Below are 20,684 nucleotides of genomic sequence, written 5' to 3'. Positions count from 1 at the left end.
AGCTTCTCATCCAGCTTTTTAATATGCTTTTTCGAAATCAAGAGTTGTTTCATGAGTGATACACAAGTATTTCAATTCTTCCATATTTTCTTTTTTTTTACCCATTTACACTGAAGTCAGGACAGCCTCTAAGCTTGGTTCTGTTGGAAAAGTCTTTCCAACATTTTGAATCAGGAAATGCCTCCTTTTATTCAGGTCAATGACCCCAAAATAGAATAGCTGTGGCGCAGTTTGCTAAAGACTCCACAAGAGGGCAACTTGCTACATAGACTATGCCCTCTAAGTATCTTGTGCCTCAAAAAGGAAAGGTGTGTGTTTTAGTTAACGGTGAGTGATACCATCATTGTAATTTGTTCCATATCAACAGTAATATGGAAATAATACTATATTTTGTAGATCTAGTCAGGCCCATATAAACAGGTCATTGTTGGACATAAAGTCCTAAAGGTGCTCAGAAAAGAGGAACTTTGAACATCTACAGCTTTGTCTCCCTGGTCAGAATGATGCTCAAAGGCCATTTCTTCATGGTTTCTGCTTATTATGTTAGTAGAGGTCAGAATTGTACAACAAGATACAACATCAGAGGCTATGCTGTAGTTGGACATTTGGAGTTTGCTTTCAAATTCAATTCAAATTTAAACTACTACAACTATTAACATTAACAGTGATATCATCTCAGGATTAATGATTTTAGCCAGTGAAAGACAAAGTAGGCTACTCAAATCTTTTACTACAGTAACGTAACACCACAGTACAAAAATGTATATATATATATATATAATTATTTAAATGAAAACACATGTATATACTATATAGTTATGGTAATTATACATATATTATTTTTGTCTCAGACTTTGTAACATTCTACAAAGTCCTTAAATTAAGAACTTTTTTTTAATTCTAGTGCAGAATCACTAAAAGCACCCTCACTTGTCCACTCCTTCCTTCACTTCCCCCTAAACGTCTCTGGGCTCTTCGTTCCCCACGCCTTGTGGGCAAGTGGACGAGACCCTATAAATAGGACACAGTCAGCTGTGGAAGTGGACCTCCAGACCGACGGACGGAACTCCACTATGAGCGCGGGCAACATGAACTCAGTAACGTGGGGACTGCTCGGTCTCATTGGCATCCTGGCGGCGGGAACTCTGGCGACTTCCCCGCAGCTCGGGTCCCGCAACCGGCAGATCCACTCAATCCGTCCGGAAATCCCGCGAGTGTCCTCGCAAATCGCGCCGCGGGTCCGTCAACGCTTTGAGGAGATCAAATCCATTGAGCAAAGCTCTGACGAAGCACCGAGTGCTGGAACTTTTAAAGAGGTCCAGCCGGGTGGTTCCACGGCCAGGGGCTCCCGGCAGCACAGCCCGCTCCACCAGGCGCAGGAGAGACGGAGGGCTGACAACGGAGGTTGGTTGGACCTGCAGATGTTATGTGTCCTATTAGTTCATTGTCAATGTTCATCCACGTGCAATAACGTTCTCATTTGTTTCCCATGCGTTTGTCATGATTCGGGCAATTTTGTCCAAGTTTGGTGCAAAACGTTTACATACATTTGACTACAGCTATTGTTATTATTACTACTGTATAATAATTATTATTTTGCATATTTTAACTGACTAATAATCCCAGGGATTTTCATGATTTTGTGTAGCCCCAGTTTGTATTGTGTTACTAATACATTCCATGAAAAAACACAGAAAGTGCTTTTCCAAATATGTAAATATATATTTTTTTCTATTATTCTTATTGTCATATATATAAAACAAGAATCATTTTGGTGACAGACCATGTCTAAGGGATTTTAGCTATAGTGATATGCATTATTTTGTTAAAAGTTTAAGAGGCTCAAAATAAAATATGATTTAGTTAATAGTAAATAATAATGATCAAAATATATTTTTACCTTCAATATAAATTGCATGTCTTGTTTTACACAATAGATGGATGTAAAAAAATGGGCAACAATTAAATAGATGAATTATACATTTTTGTTCAGTCTTGCAGAAAGTAAATTTGAAAAATCATCTGAAAAACTATAAATATCACAGCCCAAACAGCATAGAGCACAACTCTTTTCCCTTCTGTGATATTCGCATTGAAAAACTGTTATCAATCATTGTGCATGCCCATCATTAAACCAAAGTAACTACTGCTCCTAATGCTTTCCCCTCTGCCTCTCCCCACCTCCCTTTTCAAAGCTGGTGGCACTAATGCCGGGTTTTATCGCTACCAGTCCTCCCATCACCAGCCGCCAAAGAAAAGCCAGCCGCTCTCACAGCTGCAACACAAAGCGTCCTCCTGGCAGCCTGCCTCCAGCAGCCCTGCTGCATCCATCGGAGCTGACGCAGGTACTTAATGTTAGCCATAACTATCATGAGTTAATTTGACTCCCACAAGACAGAAGTGGAGTTTTGGGCGGTCTTTTTGTCAAATGTTCAAAGGGTCACATCACATGTCCTTAAGATATTTGTCTCATAAAGTTTGTTTCTCATTTATTAGGCTGAAAACATACGTTTTGTTTGTGATGAAGAGGATGACAGTCTACTGATGTAGTTGAAAAGGAAATCTTTGAGTGTTTGGTTACGTTTATTTCATAAAGTGTGTCTGCGTTAGTAAGTGTGTGTTCAGCACGTGTTGGCAGGGATGTGTAATGCATGTGGAGTTTTACTACTGTATCTTCAATACAAATACATCAGAATGTAAACCTTGAATCTAATTAAGATCTTTTTTTATCGTTGTTTTTACAGCAACAAGATCCAACTGCAGAAATCGTCCCATAGACCTGGTCTTCATCATAGACAGCTCCCGCAGTGTGCGCCCTGCTGAGTTTGAAAAGGCCAAGGAGTTCCTGCAAGACATGGTGGACAGCCTGGAGATCGGCTCGGGCGCCACGCGGGTCGGCCTCGTCAATTACGCCAGCACAGTACATGTGGAGTTTCTGCTGAAGACCTATTTCACCAAGTCCGCCCTGAAGCAGGCGCTGGCCCGCGTCGAGCCCCTCGCCTCGGGCACCATGACGGGCATGGCCATCAAGACTGCCATGGAGAAAGCTTTCACGGCGGAGGCTGGGGCCCGAGCCAGCTCCGTGAACATTGCCAAAATAGCCATCATAGTGACGGACGGGAGGCCCCAGGACAAGGTGGAGGACGTATCGGCCGCGGCCCGGGCATCTGGGATCGAGATCTACGCGGTGGGTGTGGACAGGGCCGACATGATGTCCCTCCGCCTCATGGCCAGCCCCCCACACGATGACCACGTCTTCTATGTGGAGACCTATGGTGTCATTGAGAAGCTCACTTCCAAATTTAGGGAGACCTTGTGTGGTAAGGATGATGATAACGGGAGTGCAGATATTCCATTAGATGGCGGAGTCAGTGAATATGGACTAGTCCTAGCTGGCAGGAAAGACGGTAAAGGAATAAATAATGAAAATGACGATAAAGGAAACAACGGTATGTCAGATCCGTCCTTTTAAATTTCCAACCTGTGATCATATGGGCAGCACCATAGACGTAATCTCCATTCTAAAGTCACTGGTCCTCTTCTTTAGTCTTGAGACCAAGGGCAAGGTAACCGGAGTGATTTACCGCCACTTGTTGGATTTTCCACAAAAAATTCTGTTCAAACTGTTGATGGTGACAAACAGTGTAGTTAATGCATACAACAGTAAGTCATATACTAACCTCCTTAAAGAAGAGGACAAATCCTCCGATCACTCAAATTCTGCAACCCTGGACACTTTAAAATGGTTGAAAGCTAACATGATGCTGTCCGTATTTTTCACATGGAGCGCGCTGCTCTCTGCTAAGCTTCCCACTATTTGGGCTTACGCAATGTGTGACCAAACATTAACGGTCATTCATCCTGCACGGTAACAACTAAATTAGGTTGCGCTGGCGCTCAACTTGACTAAAATTATTTGAGTGGAAACATTACATTCGATTTTCAAGAAATTGCTAAGAAAACTTAAGTTCAATAAAACGTTAAATATGCTTATTAAATAGACCACTACACTAATTCACTTATTCGCTCTCTTGCAGAGTTAGATGAGAAGATTGATACCACTTTCAAGTCCGAAGCTGGAGCCAGCACCGGTTAACTTAGCTTAGCATAAATACTGGAAACAGGGGTAAACAGCTAGCCTCGCTCCGACGCAAGTTATTTAAGTTATTTGATTTCTTGAATTTGTACAAATGAACAACTTGCAAAAACCACAAGTTGTGGTTTCACGGGGTGAAGAACTTTTACAAATTTGGAAAAAAACAACTAATAACAGGAAGTGTTGATATATTTTTTCTGCTCAATGTAATATTTATCTTTAATGTAATACTTAATGCTTATAATAGATGTGAGTGATATCAGAACTGGGAAAATAAGAATAAGTTTAGCGTTTTCTCGCAATCATTTTGTGTTCCCTTCTAATTCTTTTGCAGTCTCAATTGAGTTCTGCAGATAAGACACTCTTGTAGACCAACTCTGATGTTAGCATCGCACTGGTTCCCTTGAAGCGTGAATGCAAGCGCCAGAAGTAAAATGCTGCCGTTAGGTTAAAAACAAGCTACACCACGGTCACATGACTTCACGTCACCAATACTAAGCTAAAGACAGATTAGTCGGTCGGACTGAAAACCGCGGCTAAAAGGCCTTGTGTAGCCACGTTATAACAATAGCCATAGCAACAGCTGCACCCGTAGCATAACCATATCCACTGCTTTAACCATTGCTCAACCCAAGCATGCAGCTGTGGTCGTCAGGAGGAATACACAAAGTAACTAACCACAGTTAAAAATGTCACCTTTTAATGTCTCTTTTAAACTTTCGGTACCACCCAGTCTAGCAAGGTAACTGCTTAGGTTACACATGCTATTCATGCAAACTTCTCCCCCAGGTGTTGAATTCAACCAGCCCGCACGACAATTTGTAAGTCATTTTACAAACAAGAACGCCTTTCTTGCTTTTTATGTGCCATGTGGTCTGTACTGACTGCAATGTAAGCACATCCGTGTGGATATGCTACACTCTCAATTAGTGATGGAGTATAAAATGTGAGAGAGGCCACTTATAGTTAGCAGGTGGGGAGGTAGACAAACACCAGGAAGCAGTGTTCAAAAGTGTTGTGTTTTATTTTAGTGACGTGTTTTCCTGTCACATTGTTTCCGTACATATTTGACTTACTTTACGTACTTATTTTAAGCCCAACCATTATGTTTTTCATAAACCTAACTGAGTGTATTTTGTTGCCTAAACATAACTACGTCCGTTTCACATTAACGTGGTGTCAAATGACACGTGGAAAGCCTAATGATGACACGTGGAAATTAGGTGCAATTTATACGCCTTCCCATGAGATCGGGGTTGACTTAACGACACTGTCCTTAAAACTATGACTGACTTCTAGCCAAACTAATTCTGTATTTTCAACGTCACTACCAACGACATGCAACGATTGCAACAGAGTGTTGCCTCAGTAGATATTGTGTTTGCATAGAATATTCTTTCGGACAATTGAGATGGAAGGTTATTCAGGTGTCCTACATTCAAAAGTCAATGTAACATTTGATAAACAGCATGTGACTACGTCTCTTCGTTCCTTCACAAATAACTTTACTATAACATCAATAAAGATCAAGCACAGAGATCAAGCAAGCTAATCTGCATGTGGCTTTGTAGAATTACACAATTGCACAGTTGCTTACAACTTACTAACATAAATATAACACAAAATGATTGATTTCACTAGGCCTAAGCCAATCAGACATTGAAGTGTTCCTTTTCAGGTTTGGAGTCATGTGATCAGGGACACAATTGCCACCACATTTGTGTCAACAATGGCTACTCATACGACTGCAAGTGTCGCAACGGCTATGTCTTGAACCCAGACAAGAAAACATGCTCACGTAAGTATCTTTATCCTTGTTTTAATGTCTTTGTCCAATGTGTCAGTGTGACAAAATCTCATTGTGTTTTCACGATCTTAAAATGACTAAAAAGGTTGTACATGGCTAAAAGTGATATTTTCATGGAATCTTGCTGTAGCATTGATTTGGAATTGGATGTGGAAAAGCCTTATAATAAGTGGACATTTCTAACTTTTAAAATATTTAATGTAAGAACTTTGACAGAACCTTTGAATTCCAAGTTCATAAGCTCTGAAGTTCCTTTTGGACATCAGTTAGTTTGGCACTTTGTGCTGCGAACACACTGCATACCATCTCTTGTTACCAATGTTTTGGGTTGCCCCAAATAGATTAGGACAGACACTATTCAGCACAAATTAAATGAGCGGGACAATTATGAAGGCCTGGGCCGATGAGAGGCACAAATTCTAGAAGTAAATGATGCCCACTTAGAGACGAAAAGTAGATCTTCTCTCCAAGTCACAAGCTTGACTGAATATTACTGTTCAGTAGGTTAGCTACCCCAACTGCCCTGGGAGTTTCAAAGCTGGAATCAGGTTTGCTGCCAACTTTCCGTTATGTAGCATAGCTTGTTGAATCACATGTTTTCTGATCTAAACAGCCCACAAAAACCTGACTGGGTTGCCCAATCTGCTCCCTTGGCACTGTATAGTAGCTTCCCACTGCTCATAATACTAGGGTGGGTTAAGTGCAGAGGCTTATTTAATCATTACTAAATTAATGTTTGTTAACGTTTGTGGGTTGGTGGGCACTCTCGATACCCAACTTTATGTGCACAAGCACTGAAAAGGTGACTTGACATGTTCCCTTTAAGCTGTATGCAATCGTCTAGAGCTCATTGCTGGAAAGTCAACTAAACTTCCATTCCACAGCCACCTGTTCTGAGTGGTCAGTAAAAATTTAATTAGGGTATTTTGCAGGGCATTGGTCTGCAAAGAAGAGTAGTTTAAAGTGTGATGTGCACATGTATGAAATGGAACTGACTCAGTGTCTCTTTTCAGGTTCAGATACATGTGCCCAAGGACACGACTGCCAACATATTTGTGTCAGCACCGATGACTCCTACATCTGCAAATGTCGTGAGGGATATCTGTTGAATGCAGACAAGAAAACATGCTCACGTAAGAACCTGAACATTTTTCATAGATTTGTTGGCTGTTTTTTGGCCAGTTCCAATGTGTTTTGCACGACTGAAAGTTACAGTATATGTATCGCCTATATACTGTACATACAAGAGCTGGTCAGGCTCTTTGTACTGTGGGCTTATATGAACTGTAAAAACATTTATTGCCAAGCAAAGGGTCTACAATACGTTCCACAATAAGGGCTTCCTGTCATATGTTGCAGTTTTTTCTTTTCAGGTTTGGATTCATGTTCCCGGGGACATGACTGCCAGCATATTTGTGTCACCTCTGATGATTCTTACATCTGCAAATGTCGAATGGGATATGTGTTAAATGCAGACCAAAAAACATGCTCACACAAGAACCTGGACTTTTCAGGTAGACTTTATGTTTGTATTTTGGCACAGATCTCCAACAAATCTACTTATGCTTCTGGATTAAACTAAATCTGTAGGATGCATTGACTTGTCACAACAGCAACGTTGGGGTTTTCCCGATCTTTTGGTATTGTTCAGGTGTTCTTGGAGCCACTATAGCAGCCATTAAAGAAACTGCACTGTAAGGCACTTACACATTGGCTTCTGCTTCAATTTAGGTGCTTGCTACTTGGTTTTGGGTTATGCTTAGAAGTGGGAAGTGAGTGCTCAGACCATGTTGAATTTGCACAGGGTCAGGAACAGATCAGCTCTTGTGACTATTGCTATGGGGTTGCCTTGAGTAGGTCACCGCCACAAATGGTTGTTGTGCTCATCAACAGTCAGTTAACATGCAGAAATGTTTCTTTGCAGATTTGGACACGTGTGTCCAGGGACATGACTGCCAGCATATTTGTGTGGAAAATGGTGATTCCTACCTCTGTGTGTGTCACGAGGGATATGTGTTGAATGCAGACAAGAAAACGTGCTCACGTAAGAATCCTTACGGATGGATTTCATGTCCACCTCTTGGTGCAGTGTTTCAGGTTTCCCAAAGAGTTCATTATCGTTCGTACTTGATTAAATGTAGAAGTCATTCCCTGGAGTACTGAAGAATCCCTACAGTTGTGTTTGCCAAAACAGCTTAAAAACTTTATCTTGACAGCAAGAGCTGCAAAGGTACTAGATTTTTTAACTGTTCCGAGTGTGAAGCTGTATATGTTGAATTGATTTGAAAAAGCATAGAAGTAGGAAACTGGGATTGATGCACAGAGTTCGAGCAAATAGCCATTAAAGTCTCTGCTGGGATATGCTCGCCATATGATGGTAGATTTAGTTGGTTAGATGTGGAAGTGTCTCTTTTCAGGTTCAGATACATGTGCCCAAGGACACGACTGCCAACATATTTGTGTCAGCACCAATGACTCCTACATCTGCAAATGTCGTGAGGGATATCTGTTGAATGCAGACAAGAAAACATGCTCACGTAAGAACCTGAATATTTTTCATAGATTTGTTGGCTGTTTTTTGGCCAGTTCCAATGTGTTTTGCACGACTGAAAGTTACAGTATATGTATCGCCTATATACTGTACATACAAGAGCTGGTCAGGCTCTTTGTACTGTGGGCTTATATGAACTGTAAAAACATTTATTGCCAAGCAAAGGGTCTACAATACGTTCCACAATAAGGGCTTCCTGTCATATGTTGCAGTTTTTTGTTTTCAGTTTTGGATTCATGTTCCCGGGGACATGACTGCCAGCATATTTGTGTCACCTCTGATGATTCTTACATCTGCAAATGTCGAATGGGATATGTGTTAAATGCAGACCAAAAAACATGCTCATACAAAAACCTGGACTTTTCAGGTAGACTTTATGTTTGTATTTTGGCACAGATCTCCAACAAATCTACTTATGCTTCTGGATTAAACTAAATCTGTAGGATGCATTGACTTGTCACAACAGCAACGTTGGGGTTTTCCCAATCTTTTGGTATTGTTCAGGTGTTCTTGGAGCCACTATAGCAGCCATTAAAGAAACTGCACTGTAAGGCACTTACACATTGGCTTCTGCTTCAATTTAGGTGCTTGCTACTTGGTTTTGGGTTATGCTTAGAAGTGGGAAGTGAGTGCTCAGACCATGTTGAATTTGCACAGGGTCAGGAACAGATCAGCTCTTGTGACTATTGCTATGGGGTTGCCTTGAGTAGGTCACCGCCACAAATGGTTGTGGTGCTCATCAACAGTCAGTTAACATGCAGAAATGTTTCTTTGCAGATTTGGACACGTGTGTCCAGGGACATGACTGCCAGCATATTTGTGTGGAAAATGGCGATTCCTACCTCTGTGTGTGTCACGAGGGATATGTGTTGAATGCAGACAAGAAAACGTGCTCACGTAAGAATCCTTACGGATAGATTTCATGTCCATCTCTTGGTGCAGTGTTTCAGGTTTCCCAAAGAGTTCATTATCGTTCATACTTGATTAAATGTAGAAGTCATTCCCTGGAGTACTGAAGAATCCCTACAGTTTTGTTTGCCAAAACAGCTTAAAAACTTTATCTTGATAGCAAGAGCTGCAAAGGTACTAGATTTTTTAACTGTTCCGAGTGTGAAGCTGTATATGTTGAATTGAATTGAAAAAGCATAGAAGTAGGAAACTGGGATTGATGCACACAGTTCGAGCAAATGGCCATTAAAGTCTCTGCTGGGATATGCTCGCCATATGATGGTAGATTTAGTTGGTTAGATGTGGAAGTGTCTCTTTTCAGGTTCAGATACATGTGCCCAAGGACACGACTGCCAACATATTTGTGTCAGCACCGATGACTCCTACATCTGCAAATGTCGTGAGGGATATCTGTTGAATGCAGACAAGAAAACATGCTCACGTAAGAACCTGAATATTTTTCATTGATTTGTTGGCTGTTTTTTGGCCAGTTCCAATGTGTTTTGCACGACTGAAAGTTACAGTATATGTATCGCCTATATACTGTACATACAAGAGCTGGTCAGGCTCTTTGTACTGTGGGCTTATATGAACTGTAAAAACATTTATTGCCAAGCAAAGGGTCTACAATACGTTCCACAATAAGGGCTTCCTGTCATATGTTGCAGTTTTTTCTTTTCAGGTTTGGATTCATGTTCCCGGGGACATGACTGCCAGCATATTTGTGTCACCTCTGATGATTCTTACATCTGCAAATGTCGAATGGGATATGTGTTAAATGCAGACCAAAAAACATGCTCACACAAAAACCTGGACTTTTCAGGTAGACTTTATGTTTGTATTTTGGCACAGATCTCCAACAAATCTACTTATGCTTCTGGATTAAACTAAATCTGTAGGATGCATTGACTTGTCACAACAGCAACGTTGGGGTTTTCCCAATCTTTTGGTATTGTTCAGGTGTTCTTGGAGCCACTATAGCAGCCATTAAAGAAACTGCACTGTAAGGCACTTACACATTGGCGTCTGCTTCAATTTAGGTGCTTGCTACTTGGTTTTGGGTTATGCTTAGAAGTGGGAAGTGAGTGCTCAGACCATGTTGAATTTGCACAGGGTCAGGAACAGATCAGCTCTTGTGACTATTGCTATGGGGTTGTCTTGAGTAGGTCACCGCCACAAATGGTTGTGGTGCTCATCAACAGTCAGTTAACATGCAGAAATGTTTCTTTGCAGATTTGGACACGTGTGTCCAGGGACATGACTGCCAGCATATTTGTGTGGAAAATGGTGATTCCTACCTCTGTGTGTGTCACGAGGGATATGTGTTGAATGCAGACAAGAAAACGTGCTCACGTAAGAATCCTTACGGATGGATTTCATGTCCATCTCTTGGTGCAGTGTTTCAGGTTCCCAAAAATCGTTCGTACTTGATTAAATAGAAGTAGGAAACTGGGATTGATTGCACAGAGTTTGAGCAAATGGTTCTGCTTGGATGTGTTCGCCATATGATGGTAGACTTAGTTGGTTAGATGTGGAAGTGTCTCTTTTCAGGTTCAGATACATGTGCCTAAGGACACGACTGCCAACATATTTGTGTCAGCACCGATGACTCCTACATCTGCAAATTGTTAAGCTCAGTTTGAATAACTCAGAGACTTGGGAGACTGATTGATACAGTAATAAGAGTGGCGCATGTAACCTCATAGTAATGGCCAGACTGAGGCTCCAACAGTCCAGGATCTCTCCCTGACTGATGTCATGATATGTCAGTTACCTTAAGTTATGTGGACATCTCTCTTTTCAGGCTCTGATCTATGTGCCCATGGACATGATTGCCACCACATTTGTGAGAACAATGATGACTCGTACATCTGCAAGTGTCAAGTGGGATATAAGTTAAATGCCGACCAAAAAACGTGCTCACGTAAGAACTTGGACCTTATGTTATGCATGTTTTAGGGTATCAGGCCATTGTTCCGAAAGCCCGTGTACCAGGGACAGCCCGTTAACGCGAAAACAAACACTTGTTCTTCCTAAAGTCCATTGTTACGAAAATACAAACTTTCCCTCCAACAAGCACATGGCTAATTATTATGCAGAATGATCTTCCCAGTTGCAACATTTTTTGCACATGAGATTTCTGTTAGAAAAAAAATCGGGAAGGTACAATGACATTATTTTGCATAATAATTAGCCATGTGCTTCTGTTTGTTGCAGGGAGGGTGTGTATTTTCAGAGCAATAGGCCTTAGGAACAATGGGCGTTTATTTTCTGGATAATAGACTGTTGGTGGGCTTTTGGTCCAATGGGACATTTTTTGGACTATTGGAGTTTCAGAATATGGGCCGTCGAAAGAATGGGCAGTCCATTGTCTTACTGTTGTGTGACTGTTTTACTGAATTTAAAAATGACGGTCTAAGCATTAGCTGTGGAAGTGTCTCTTCTCAGGTTTGGATACATGTGACCAGGGACATGACTGCCAGCATATTTGTGTCACAAATGGTGATTCATACCTTTGCAAGTGTCGTGAAGGATATGCGTTGAACGCAGACCAGAAAACATGCTCACGTAAGAACCTACATTTTACCTGTTCATTTTATATGCATGACAGGGTGCACTGTCCTGGATCTATACCTCAAAGTCTGTTATTTATTAATTCACTAAAAATGCTTGAAGTATCTGTGTTTGCCGCTCCAAAAGTTTAATTTGGACAGCAACAGCTTTGAAAGCTCCACATCTGGCTAAGTGCCTCTTGATGGCTCTCATTCAATTAATCAGCTACAAGTCAGTTACAAGTGTGAGTGTCCCTTTTCAGGTTCAGATACATGTGCACAGGGACATGACTGCCAACATATCTGCATCAGCAATGATGACTCGTACATCTGCAAGTGTCAAGTGGGATATGTGTTGAATGCAGACCAGAAAACATGCTCACGTAAGAACTTGGACCTTTTGTCTTGATATGCATGTCCTAGTGCACCTAGTACATCTGTAGTTGACTACAATCCTTATTGGCATCATTGTATATAGTTGAATAAATGCAGAAGGAGACATTAAGCATTTGGCCATGGCCTTCATAATGTTTTCGAAATCAATTTTGGCCAATCAAAAGCTTCACCATGGAAGTTTGCTGTGGATGTTAGCTGTGGAAGTCTCTTTTCAGGTTCAGATGCATGTAACCAGGGACATGATGACTGCCAACACATTTGTGTGAAAAATGGCGATTCTTACTCTTGCATGTGTCATGAGGACTATGTGTTGAACGCTGACCAGACAACATGCTCACGTAAGAACCTGAATTGTAATTGTATACTTGACATGCATGTTCTTTTTAAATACTGTTGACCCATCTTTAGCTCCACAACAGGCCAAAGATTCATTAACTGATTGTGTTGGAATACGTTAGATGTGGAAGTCTCTCATTTCAGGATTTGATACATGTGCCCAGGGACATGACTGCCAACACATTTGTGTCAAAAATGGTGATACTCACCTTTGCTCATGTCATGACGGATATGTATTGAATGCAGACCAGAAAACATGCTCACGTAAGAACTTGAATTTGACCTATACATTTGATGTGCATGTTATGGTGCTGTGTCTCCATTATTTTAGGTGCATGACCTAATACTGCAGAAGCCATTGTCTAGACTCTAGAAAATGGGATTTGTCTTTTGGGCACACCAGATATCAATTCTCGCGAATATTGTTTTCCATTGTTGAGGTCAGCGTGAATGAGCAGGAGATATAGAGACCGTGAATGTTAAAATGTATTGGTCACGTGGCTAAGGCATCGGCTTCTTCTATAGAGAACTGTGACCAAAGGCTCTGCAAAAATCTAAGGGATTGTTTTAATGTTATAGGACTAAGATAAGATAAGATAAGATAGACTTTATTGTCCCGAAGGAAATTTGTCTTGGAAACATACATACAATGTACAGTGTCTGCTGTTAAAAAACAATACAAATAACATATTGCATACATACATTACATACACAGACTGTCGCCAGTCCACATACTCGCACACACAGTACCTACAGTACTTGCAAAAGACTGCCACCAGCCAACAAATACATTTCACACTGCCCATTGTACAACGCACCAGTAGTGTATAGTTAAGATATTAAAAATAAATAAAAATCGGTGTTACAGGGGTTAAGCTCTGGCTAGCTTGCCATTTAGGGCTTTGACGGACAAGGGGACAAAGGAGTTCTTAAAGCGGTTGAGCCTGCACTGGGGGACTCTGAAGCGTCTGCCTGAGGGGAGAAGCTGATATTCAGGGTGGAGAATATGAGTGACTAGGAGCTGAGATGTGAGCTTTTCTTTTCATGTTCAGGTTCAGATGCTTGTGCACAGGGACATGACTGCCAACATATCTGCATCAGCAATGATGACTCGTACATCTGCAAGTGTCAAGTGGGATATGTGTTGAATGCAGACCAGAAAACATGCTCACGTAAGAACTTGGACCTTTTGTCTTGATATGCATGTCCTAGTGCACCTAGTACATCTGTAGTTGACTACAATCCTTATTGGCATCATTGTATATAGTTGAATAAATGCAGAAGGAGACATTAAGCATTTGGCCATGGCCTTCATAATGTTTTCGAAATCAATTTTGGCCAATCAAAAGCTTCACCATGGAAGTTTGCTGTGGATGTTAGCTGTGGAAGTCTCTTTTCAGGTTCAGATGCATGTAACCAGGGACATGATGACTGCCAACACATTTGTGTGAAAAATGGCGATTCTTACTCTTGCATGTGTCATGAGGGCTATGTGTTGAACGCTGACCAGACAACATGCTCACGTAAGAACCTGAATTGTAATTGTATACTTGACATGCATGTTCTTTTTAAATACTGTTGACCCATCTTTAGCTCCACAACAGGCCAAAGATTCATTAACTGATTGTGTTGGAATACGTTAGATGTGGAAGTCTCTCGTTTCAGGATTTGATACATGTGCCCAGGGACATGACTGCCAACACATTTGTGTCAAAAATGGTGATACTCACCTTTGCTCATGTCATGACGGATATGTATTGAATGCAGACCAGAAAACATGCTCACGTAAGAACTTGAATTTGACCTATACATTTGATGTGCATGTTATGGTGCTGTGTCTCCATTATTTTAGGTGCATGACCTAATACTGCAGAAGCCATTGTCTAGACTCTAGAAAATGGGATTTGTCTTTTGGGCACACCAGATATCAATTCTCGCGAATATTGTTTTCCATTGTTGAGGTCAGCGTGAATGAGCAGGAGATATAGAGACCGTGAATGTTAAAATGTATTGGTCACGTGGCTAAGGCATCGGCTTCTTCTATAGAGAACTGTGACCAAAGGCTCTGCAAAAATCTAAGGGATTGTTTTAATGTTATAGGACTAAGATAAGATAAGATAAGATAGACTTTATTGTCCCGAAGGAAATTTGTCTTGGAAACATACATACAATGTACAGTGTCTGCTGTTAAAAAACAATACAAATAACATATTGCATACATACATTACATACACAGACTGTCGCCAGTCCACATACTCGCACACACAGTACCTACAGTACTTGCAAAAGACTGCCACCAGCCAACAAATACATTTCACACTGCCCATTGTACAACGCACCAGTAGTGTATAGTTAAGATATTAAAAATAAATAAAAATCGGTGTTACAGGGGTTAAGCTCTGGCTAGCTTGCCATTTAGGGCTTTGACGGACAAGGGGACAAAGGAGTTCTTAAAGCGGTTGAGCCTGCACTGGGGGACTCTGAAGCGTCTGCCTGAGGGGAGAAGCTGATATTCAGGGTGGAGAATATGAGTGACTAGGAGCTGAGATGTGAGCTTTTCTTTTCATGTTCAGGTTCAGATGCTTGTGCACAGGGACATGACTGCCAACATATCTGCATCAGCAATGATGACTCGTACATCTGCAAGTGTCAAGTGGGATATGTGTTGAATGCAGACCAGAAAACATGCTCACGTAAGAACTTGGACCTTTTGTCTTGATATGCATGTCCTAGTGCACCTAGTACATCTGTAGTTGACTACAATCCTTATTGGCATCATTGTATATAGTTGAATAAATGCAGAAGGAGACATTAAGCATTTGGCCATGGCCTTCATAATGTTTTCGAAATCAATTTTGGCCAATCAAAAGCTTCACCATGGAAGTTTGCTGTGGATGTTAGCTGTGGAAGTCTCTTTTCAGGTTCAGATGCATGTAACCAGGGACATGATGACTGCCAACACATTTGTGTGAAAAATGGCGATTCTTACTCTTGCATGTGTCATGAGGGCTATGTGTTGAACGCTGACCAGACAACATGCTCACGTAAGAACCTGAATTGTAATTGTATACTTGACATGCATGTTCTTTTTAAATACTGTTGACCCATCTTTAGCTCCACAACAGGCCAAAGATTCATTAACTGATTGTGTTGGAATACGTTAGATGTGGAAGTCTCTCGTTTCAGGATTTGATACATGTGCCCAGGGACATGACTGCCAACACATTTGTGTCAAAAATGGTGATACTCACCTTTGCTCATGTCATGACGGATATGTATTGAATGCAGACCAGAAAACATGCTCACGTAAGAACTTGAATTTGACCTATACATTTGATGTGCATGTTATGGTGCTGTGTCTCCATTATTTTAGGTGCATGACCTAATACTGCAGAAGCCATTGTCTAGACTCTAGAAAATGGGATTTGTCTTTTGGGCACACCAGATATCAATTCTCGCGAATATTGTTTTCCATTGTTGAGGTCAGCGTGAATGAGCAGGAGATATAGAGACCGTGAATGTTAAAATGTATTGGTCACGTGGCTAAGGCATCGGCTTCTTCTATAGAGAACTGTGACCAAAGGCTCTGCAAAAATCTAAGGGATTGTTTTAATGTTATAGGACTAAGATAAGATAAGATAAGATAGACTTTATTGTCCCGAAGGAAATTTGTCTTGGAAACATACATACAATGTACAGTGTCTGCTGTTAAAAAACAATACAAATAACATATTGCATACATACATTACATACACAGACTGTCGCCAGTCCACATACTCGCACACACAGTACCTACAGTACTTGCAAAAGACTGCCACCAGCCAACAAATACATTTCACACTGCCCATTGTACAACGCACCAGTAGTGTATAGTTAAGATATTAAAAATAAATAAAAATCGGTGTTACAGGGGTTAAGCTCTGGCTAGCTTGCCATTTAGGGCTTTGACGGACAAGGGGACAAAGGAGTTCTTAAAGAGGTTGAGCCTGCACTGGGGGACTCTGAAGCGTCTGCCTGAGGGGAGAAGCTGATATTCAGGGTGGAGAATATGAGTGACTAGGAGCTGAGATGTGAGCTTTTCTTTTCATGTTCAGGTTCAGATGCTTGTGCCCAGGGACATGACTGCCAGCACATTTGCATCAACAATGGGAACTCTTACATCTGTAGGTGTCGAGTGGGATATGTGTTGAACATGGATCAGAAGACCTGCTCACGTAAGAAACTTTTTCTTTTCAACTAGACATTGGTGCAGCACCTCAGGATGGTTAAAAAAGTTATTGTATTGTGCTAGAAACTAATACATTTCAAGGTAATGATAACCAATAGCTCCATGACCTTGAATTACTTAGACCAAGTCAGTTTATTGTGGGAATGTCTCTTTGCAGGTTCAAATGCATGTGCACAGGGACATGACTGCCAGCAGATTTGTATCAACAACGGTGATTTATACAACTGCAAGTGTCGAGTGGGATATGTGTTGAATGCAGACCAGAAAACATGCTCACGTAAGGATCTGGGATTTTTCCCCAAACATACATAATGGTGTCTGTGTGTTGAGACCTTTCAAGAGATTCCCCAAATGTTTAATCAGTTCTAGGCTCAGGTTCAATTTGTCCCCCAACCCTCTCATATTATTGCCTTGTGAGCTGTGTATTACAACTAGTGTTGGGCTCGTTCCGCCTGAGAAAATGTGCCAGACTGGCACTAATTTACCGAAAGGTGTGGCATGGTTTGGGCTCCTCAAAGTATGAGCAACCAAGTTTTGACAGCTGACCAGGGGCTCATTGAATGCGCTTTCCTTGTAAAACTCAAAGAGGCTTTATCGAAGACGGGCTGGACCCTGTGCTTGACTTGATGAGAGCCATTCTAAACTATGCAAGAAGATTAAGGTGACAGTAAGATGTTTTCCAATTGCTATCTGTTATGATAATTATATGAATTTCATATTATGTTATATTTCACCAAGGCTTTGCCCTCTTAAAAGGTATATAGGCTTGACTAATTTTCTCATGCAAAGTAGTACTGAAATTTACTTTGGCATCCACTGGCCTTCTGTCATTTTGGGGAAGTGGCGCTGTAGCTTTTATGAAATAGAATGAAGTTTAAGGATCCCCGATTCTATGACCACAGGTCTGTAATCGTCTGTCAACCAATCTACACAAGTCGCTGACAATTTGTGAATGCAGCCTGTACTGTTAAACAGAGTCATATACAATCTCTAACCGATGTGAATTTCAGTGCACTGCTGTAGGTTGGAACTTGGTCAAGCCTATGGCACTGACAAGGAACTTTAGATTTATTTCAGTTACAATGCATACACTTTGATCTTGATAGTTATCCTTTCATGTCTACCTTTTTGCATTCTTTAGCTTTGGAGAAGTCTGCAGTTGACTGCAACCAAAGCTACTGTCCAACGACGAGCAATACTTCCTCTGATCCAGCCGTTAACGGCAGTTTGTAGGACATACAAGTATGCTGTGCTGCTGGTTTAGGGAAAGAGAGACTGCAATGGAAATTGTGGTGGGAGCCCTCCGAGAACTTTGGTCCAAGTAAAGGACCAAACAAAATTGGTTGTAATTTATTTGCCTGGTGTCTGTTGTGATTGTCTTTTTCAGTAATTTTTCTTGTATGTATACGTGAGTATATTGCTAAAACGTTTATTAACATGCGTCTTCTTTAATGCTATACATGCCTGACCTCAGTAACGGAGCACTACCGGGTTGTGATTAACTAGTTGAAGTGATTGAAACTCTTTTTTCAACCCATTTCCTAATCTCACTCACAAAAAAAAAAATCATGATTTGAACTGATCTCTACTATATAATTCAATCAATATCCATTATGCTTATGTTTCCATTTAAAACAAGACCTCACTTTTATCTGATTTCGTCAGCTCCAAAAAGGTTCTCATGCTGAACACCGACATCGAGGAATATATGATGGGCTGCAGAGCCAAATGGAGTATTACAAAGAGGCCACGCCAAACATGGTGAAACACCACTCTAATACTTTGACCTTCTCCATGTTTTTTTTTCTCATTCTTTCAGAGGAAATGAGAAGTGAAATAACTCAAGATGCCTGCATGTGTGAAGCCCAGATTGTGTTCCAGAAAAAAGTGCAGTCAGCCATTCAGGAGCTGAGCAGAAAACATATCCTTTTGCTTGAGAGACATGGAAGGATTCGCGGTTTGAATTTGTTTTTAAAATTGTGATTATGTAAGAGAAATATCTGCTTTGTGCCGCTAAAATTGTTAGATATAGGGCTGCTGCTACAATCGCCATCTCTCATTAGTGTTCTTAAGCATAAGTGGAATCTGAATCCATAGTTTGAGTCTTTTGATTTGTAGCGTTGCATCTTTAGAAATGCTCAGTGGGATGATGAACAACTACAATTTTTTTAAATAAATTTGGTTTCCTTGACAGTCTGTTCACTTGATGAACTTTCATACAAAGTGAACCTGATTGAGGGCCAACAGCACAATTAAGGACATCGATGAAGACATGTTCAGGACGAGCATCTTTTGACCAGCGGAAGTCATCTGTAACCCTCAAGATTCGTCGTGCTTCAGTAAAAATGTCTAAGATTTGGTAGAGGTCTGCATGGTATTGATTTATCATGCAGTAGGATTGTGTTAAGGATTGTGTTAATATTTTATATCATAAACAAGCATTTTGCATCCACAACACCGTATGCTATTGCTTCTTTCAGTAAAGTCAGGTATAACTGGTGTAAACGTTTACATATACTGTACAGTGTACTTGTATATTTGTAAGAAAAGCTCCATTTCTTCCTGGCAGTGTAAGCCATTGAGTATGGACTCAAAATGTGTAAGATATATAGGGAAATTATAGAATAGAGAGAAGTGCAAACGTTATGATAAACATGTTAAAAGTATACTTTCATTGATTTTTTATGTTTTTGGTGGAAAAGTTGTATCAGATCCTTGTGTATTCACAGATGCAAGAGCATTTATTGGTCAGAGTTCTTTGTTGAACACAAAGCTTCCATCCATAACCGTAACACAACAACTAATCTCTTCTACAACAAGAGCATTGTTGTTACCCCGATCCAATTGGCCTATGGCATGGTTACATCACAGTGAATTACTATAATCCCCTTCTTTGATACCTGAAATATTGCAACAACTGTATTGCGCAAAAGGAATTGTTTTGTTTTGTTTAACAGACAGGTACAATTGTTTTAGTAAGAGAGGGAAAACTATTTCGGGAGTTATTGGACGGCGTCAATACTTTGCACACTTGGCAAGTGTTGTACCAAAGTATCTGGTAGCAGTCCTAGCAATTAAATACTAATTTTCAAGTTTTGAATAGTGATATTTTAAGTCAAGATTCACCAAGTTTTTGCATTCAGTTAAAACAGTAACATTTTACCGCACAGCATTTTCTTCATACAATACACAGATGTACTGTATTTTCTACTTTGTCATATCAATAGAACGCACGTGAAACCAATTGAAAAGAGTATTTGTGGTGCAGGAATCTTTGTGTAAACTGACAGTATTGTTCATATGATGGTACTTTTGTGATAGAAAACAACTTGTCTGTATATTTTCTATTGGGTGTATAGTTGCGCATGGAAAATAAATATTCTCAAACAATGGATCATATCTGACTTGTATTGTGTGTTGTAGCTTAGTTACCAATCAGGATAAGGACTTTTAGCATCTCAGAACAAATCTTGAGAGTGACTATACTTTCACTTATGTATTTAAATGCTGGTTTATTAAGCCAGGGGCGTCGTTAGGCCTATTTCAGGGGGGCTGATTTTTTTTTTCGTGATGCCATTAAATTAAACTATTGTTTCTCACATGGACAAGTTGTTTATAACTCTAACATGCTACATATGTGTGTGCGTTCTGGTTTGTATGTTTTCTCCCCCTTCAAATTACAATCCAACAGCCTATCATCATACTTAACGATATAAAGTTGACACTGTCCGGTCCATTCTCCATCCATTGTGTGCGGTCCCTTTAAGAAT

The 20,684-nt window shown here is 40.6% G+C and overlaps 1 protein-coding gene across 1 annotated transcript; it reads left to right on the top strand.

The window, feature by feature from the left end:
- The first annotated feature begins 1,088 nt into the window (after positions 1-1,088).
- LOC142968589 (uncharacterized) lies at positions 1,089-19,170 on the top strand. The gene is made up of 10 exons (XM_076108531.1): positions 1,089-1,404; positions 2,745-3,371; positions 3,405-3,449; positions 5,775-5,894; positions 6,917-7,036; positions 11,207-11,326; positions 16,781-16,900; positions 17,072-17,191; positions 18,734-18,835; positions 19,118-19,170. The coding sequence occupies exons 1-10, from the start codon at positions 1,089-1,091 to the stop codon at positions 19,168-19,170; spliced, it is 1,743 nt and encodes a 580-aa protein (XP_075964646.1).
- Positions 19,171-20,684: the final 1,514 nt, after the last annotated feature.

Source organism: Anarhichas minor, unplaced genomic scaffold (assembly GCF_050575085.1).
Source record: "Anarhichas minor isolate MPS153535 unplaced genomic scaffold, ASM5057508v1 ptg000040l, whole genome shotgun sequence".
Taxonomy (NCBI): Eukaryota; Metazoa; Chordata; class Actinopteri; order Perciformes; family Anarhichadidae; genus Anarhichas; species Anarhichas minor.
This window is presented reverse-complemented; position numbering and strand designations above follow the sequence as displayed.

Excerpts from the sequence above, each read along its gene's own strand:
- LOC142968589 (XM_076108531.1), top strand. The coding sequence starts at position 1,089 with ATGAACTCAGTAACGTGGGGACTGCTCGGTCTCATTGGCATCCTGGCG. Across the intron at positions 1,405-2,744 it reads ACGGAGGGCTGACAACGGAG|CAACAAGATCCAACTGCAGA; the intron begins GTTGGTTGGACC and ends TTGTTTTTACAG. Across the intron at positions 3,372-3,404 it reads TCCATTAGATGGCGGAGTCA|ACGGTAAAGGAATAAATAAT; the intron begins GTGAATATGGAC and ends CTGGCAGGAAAG.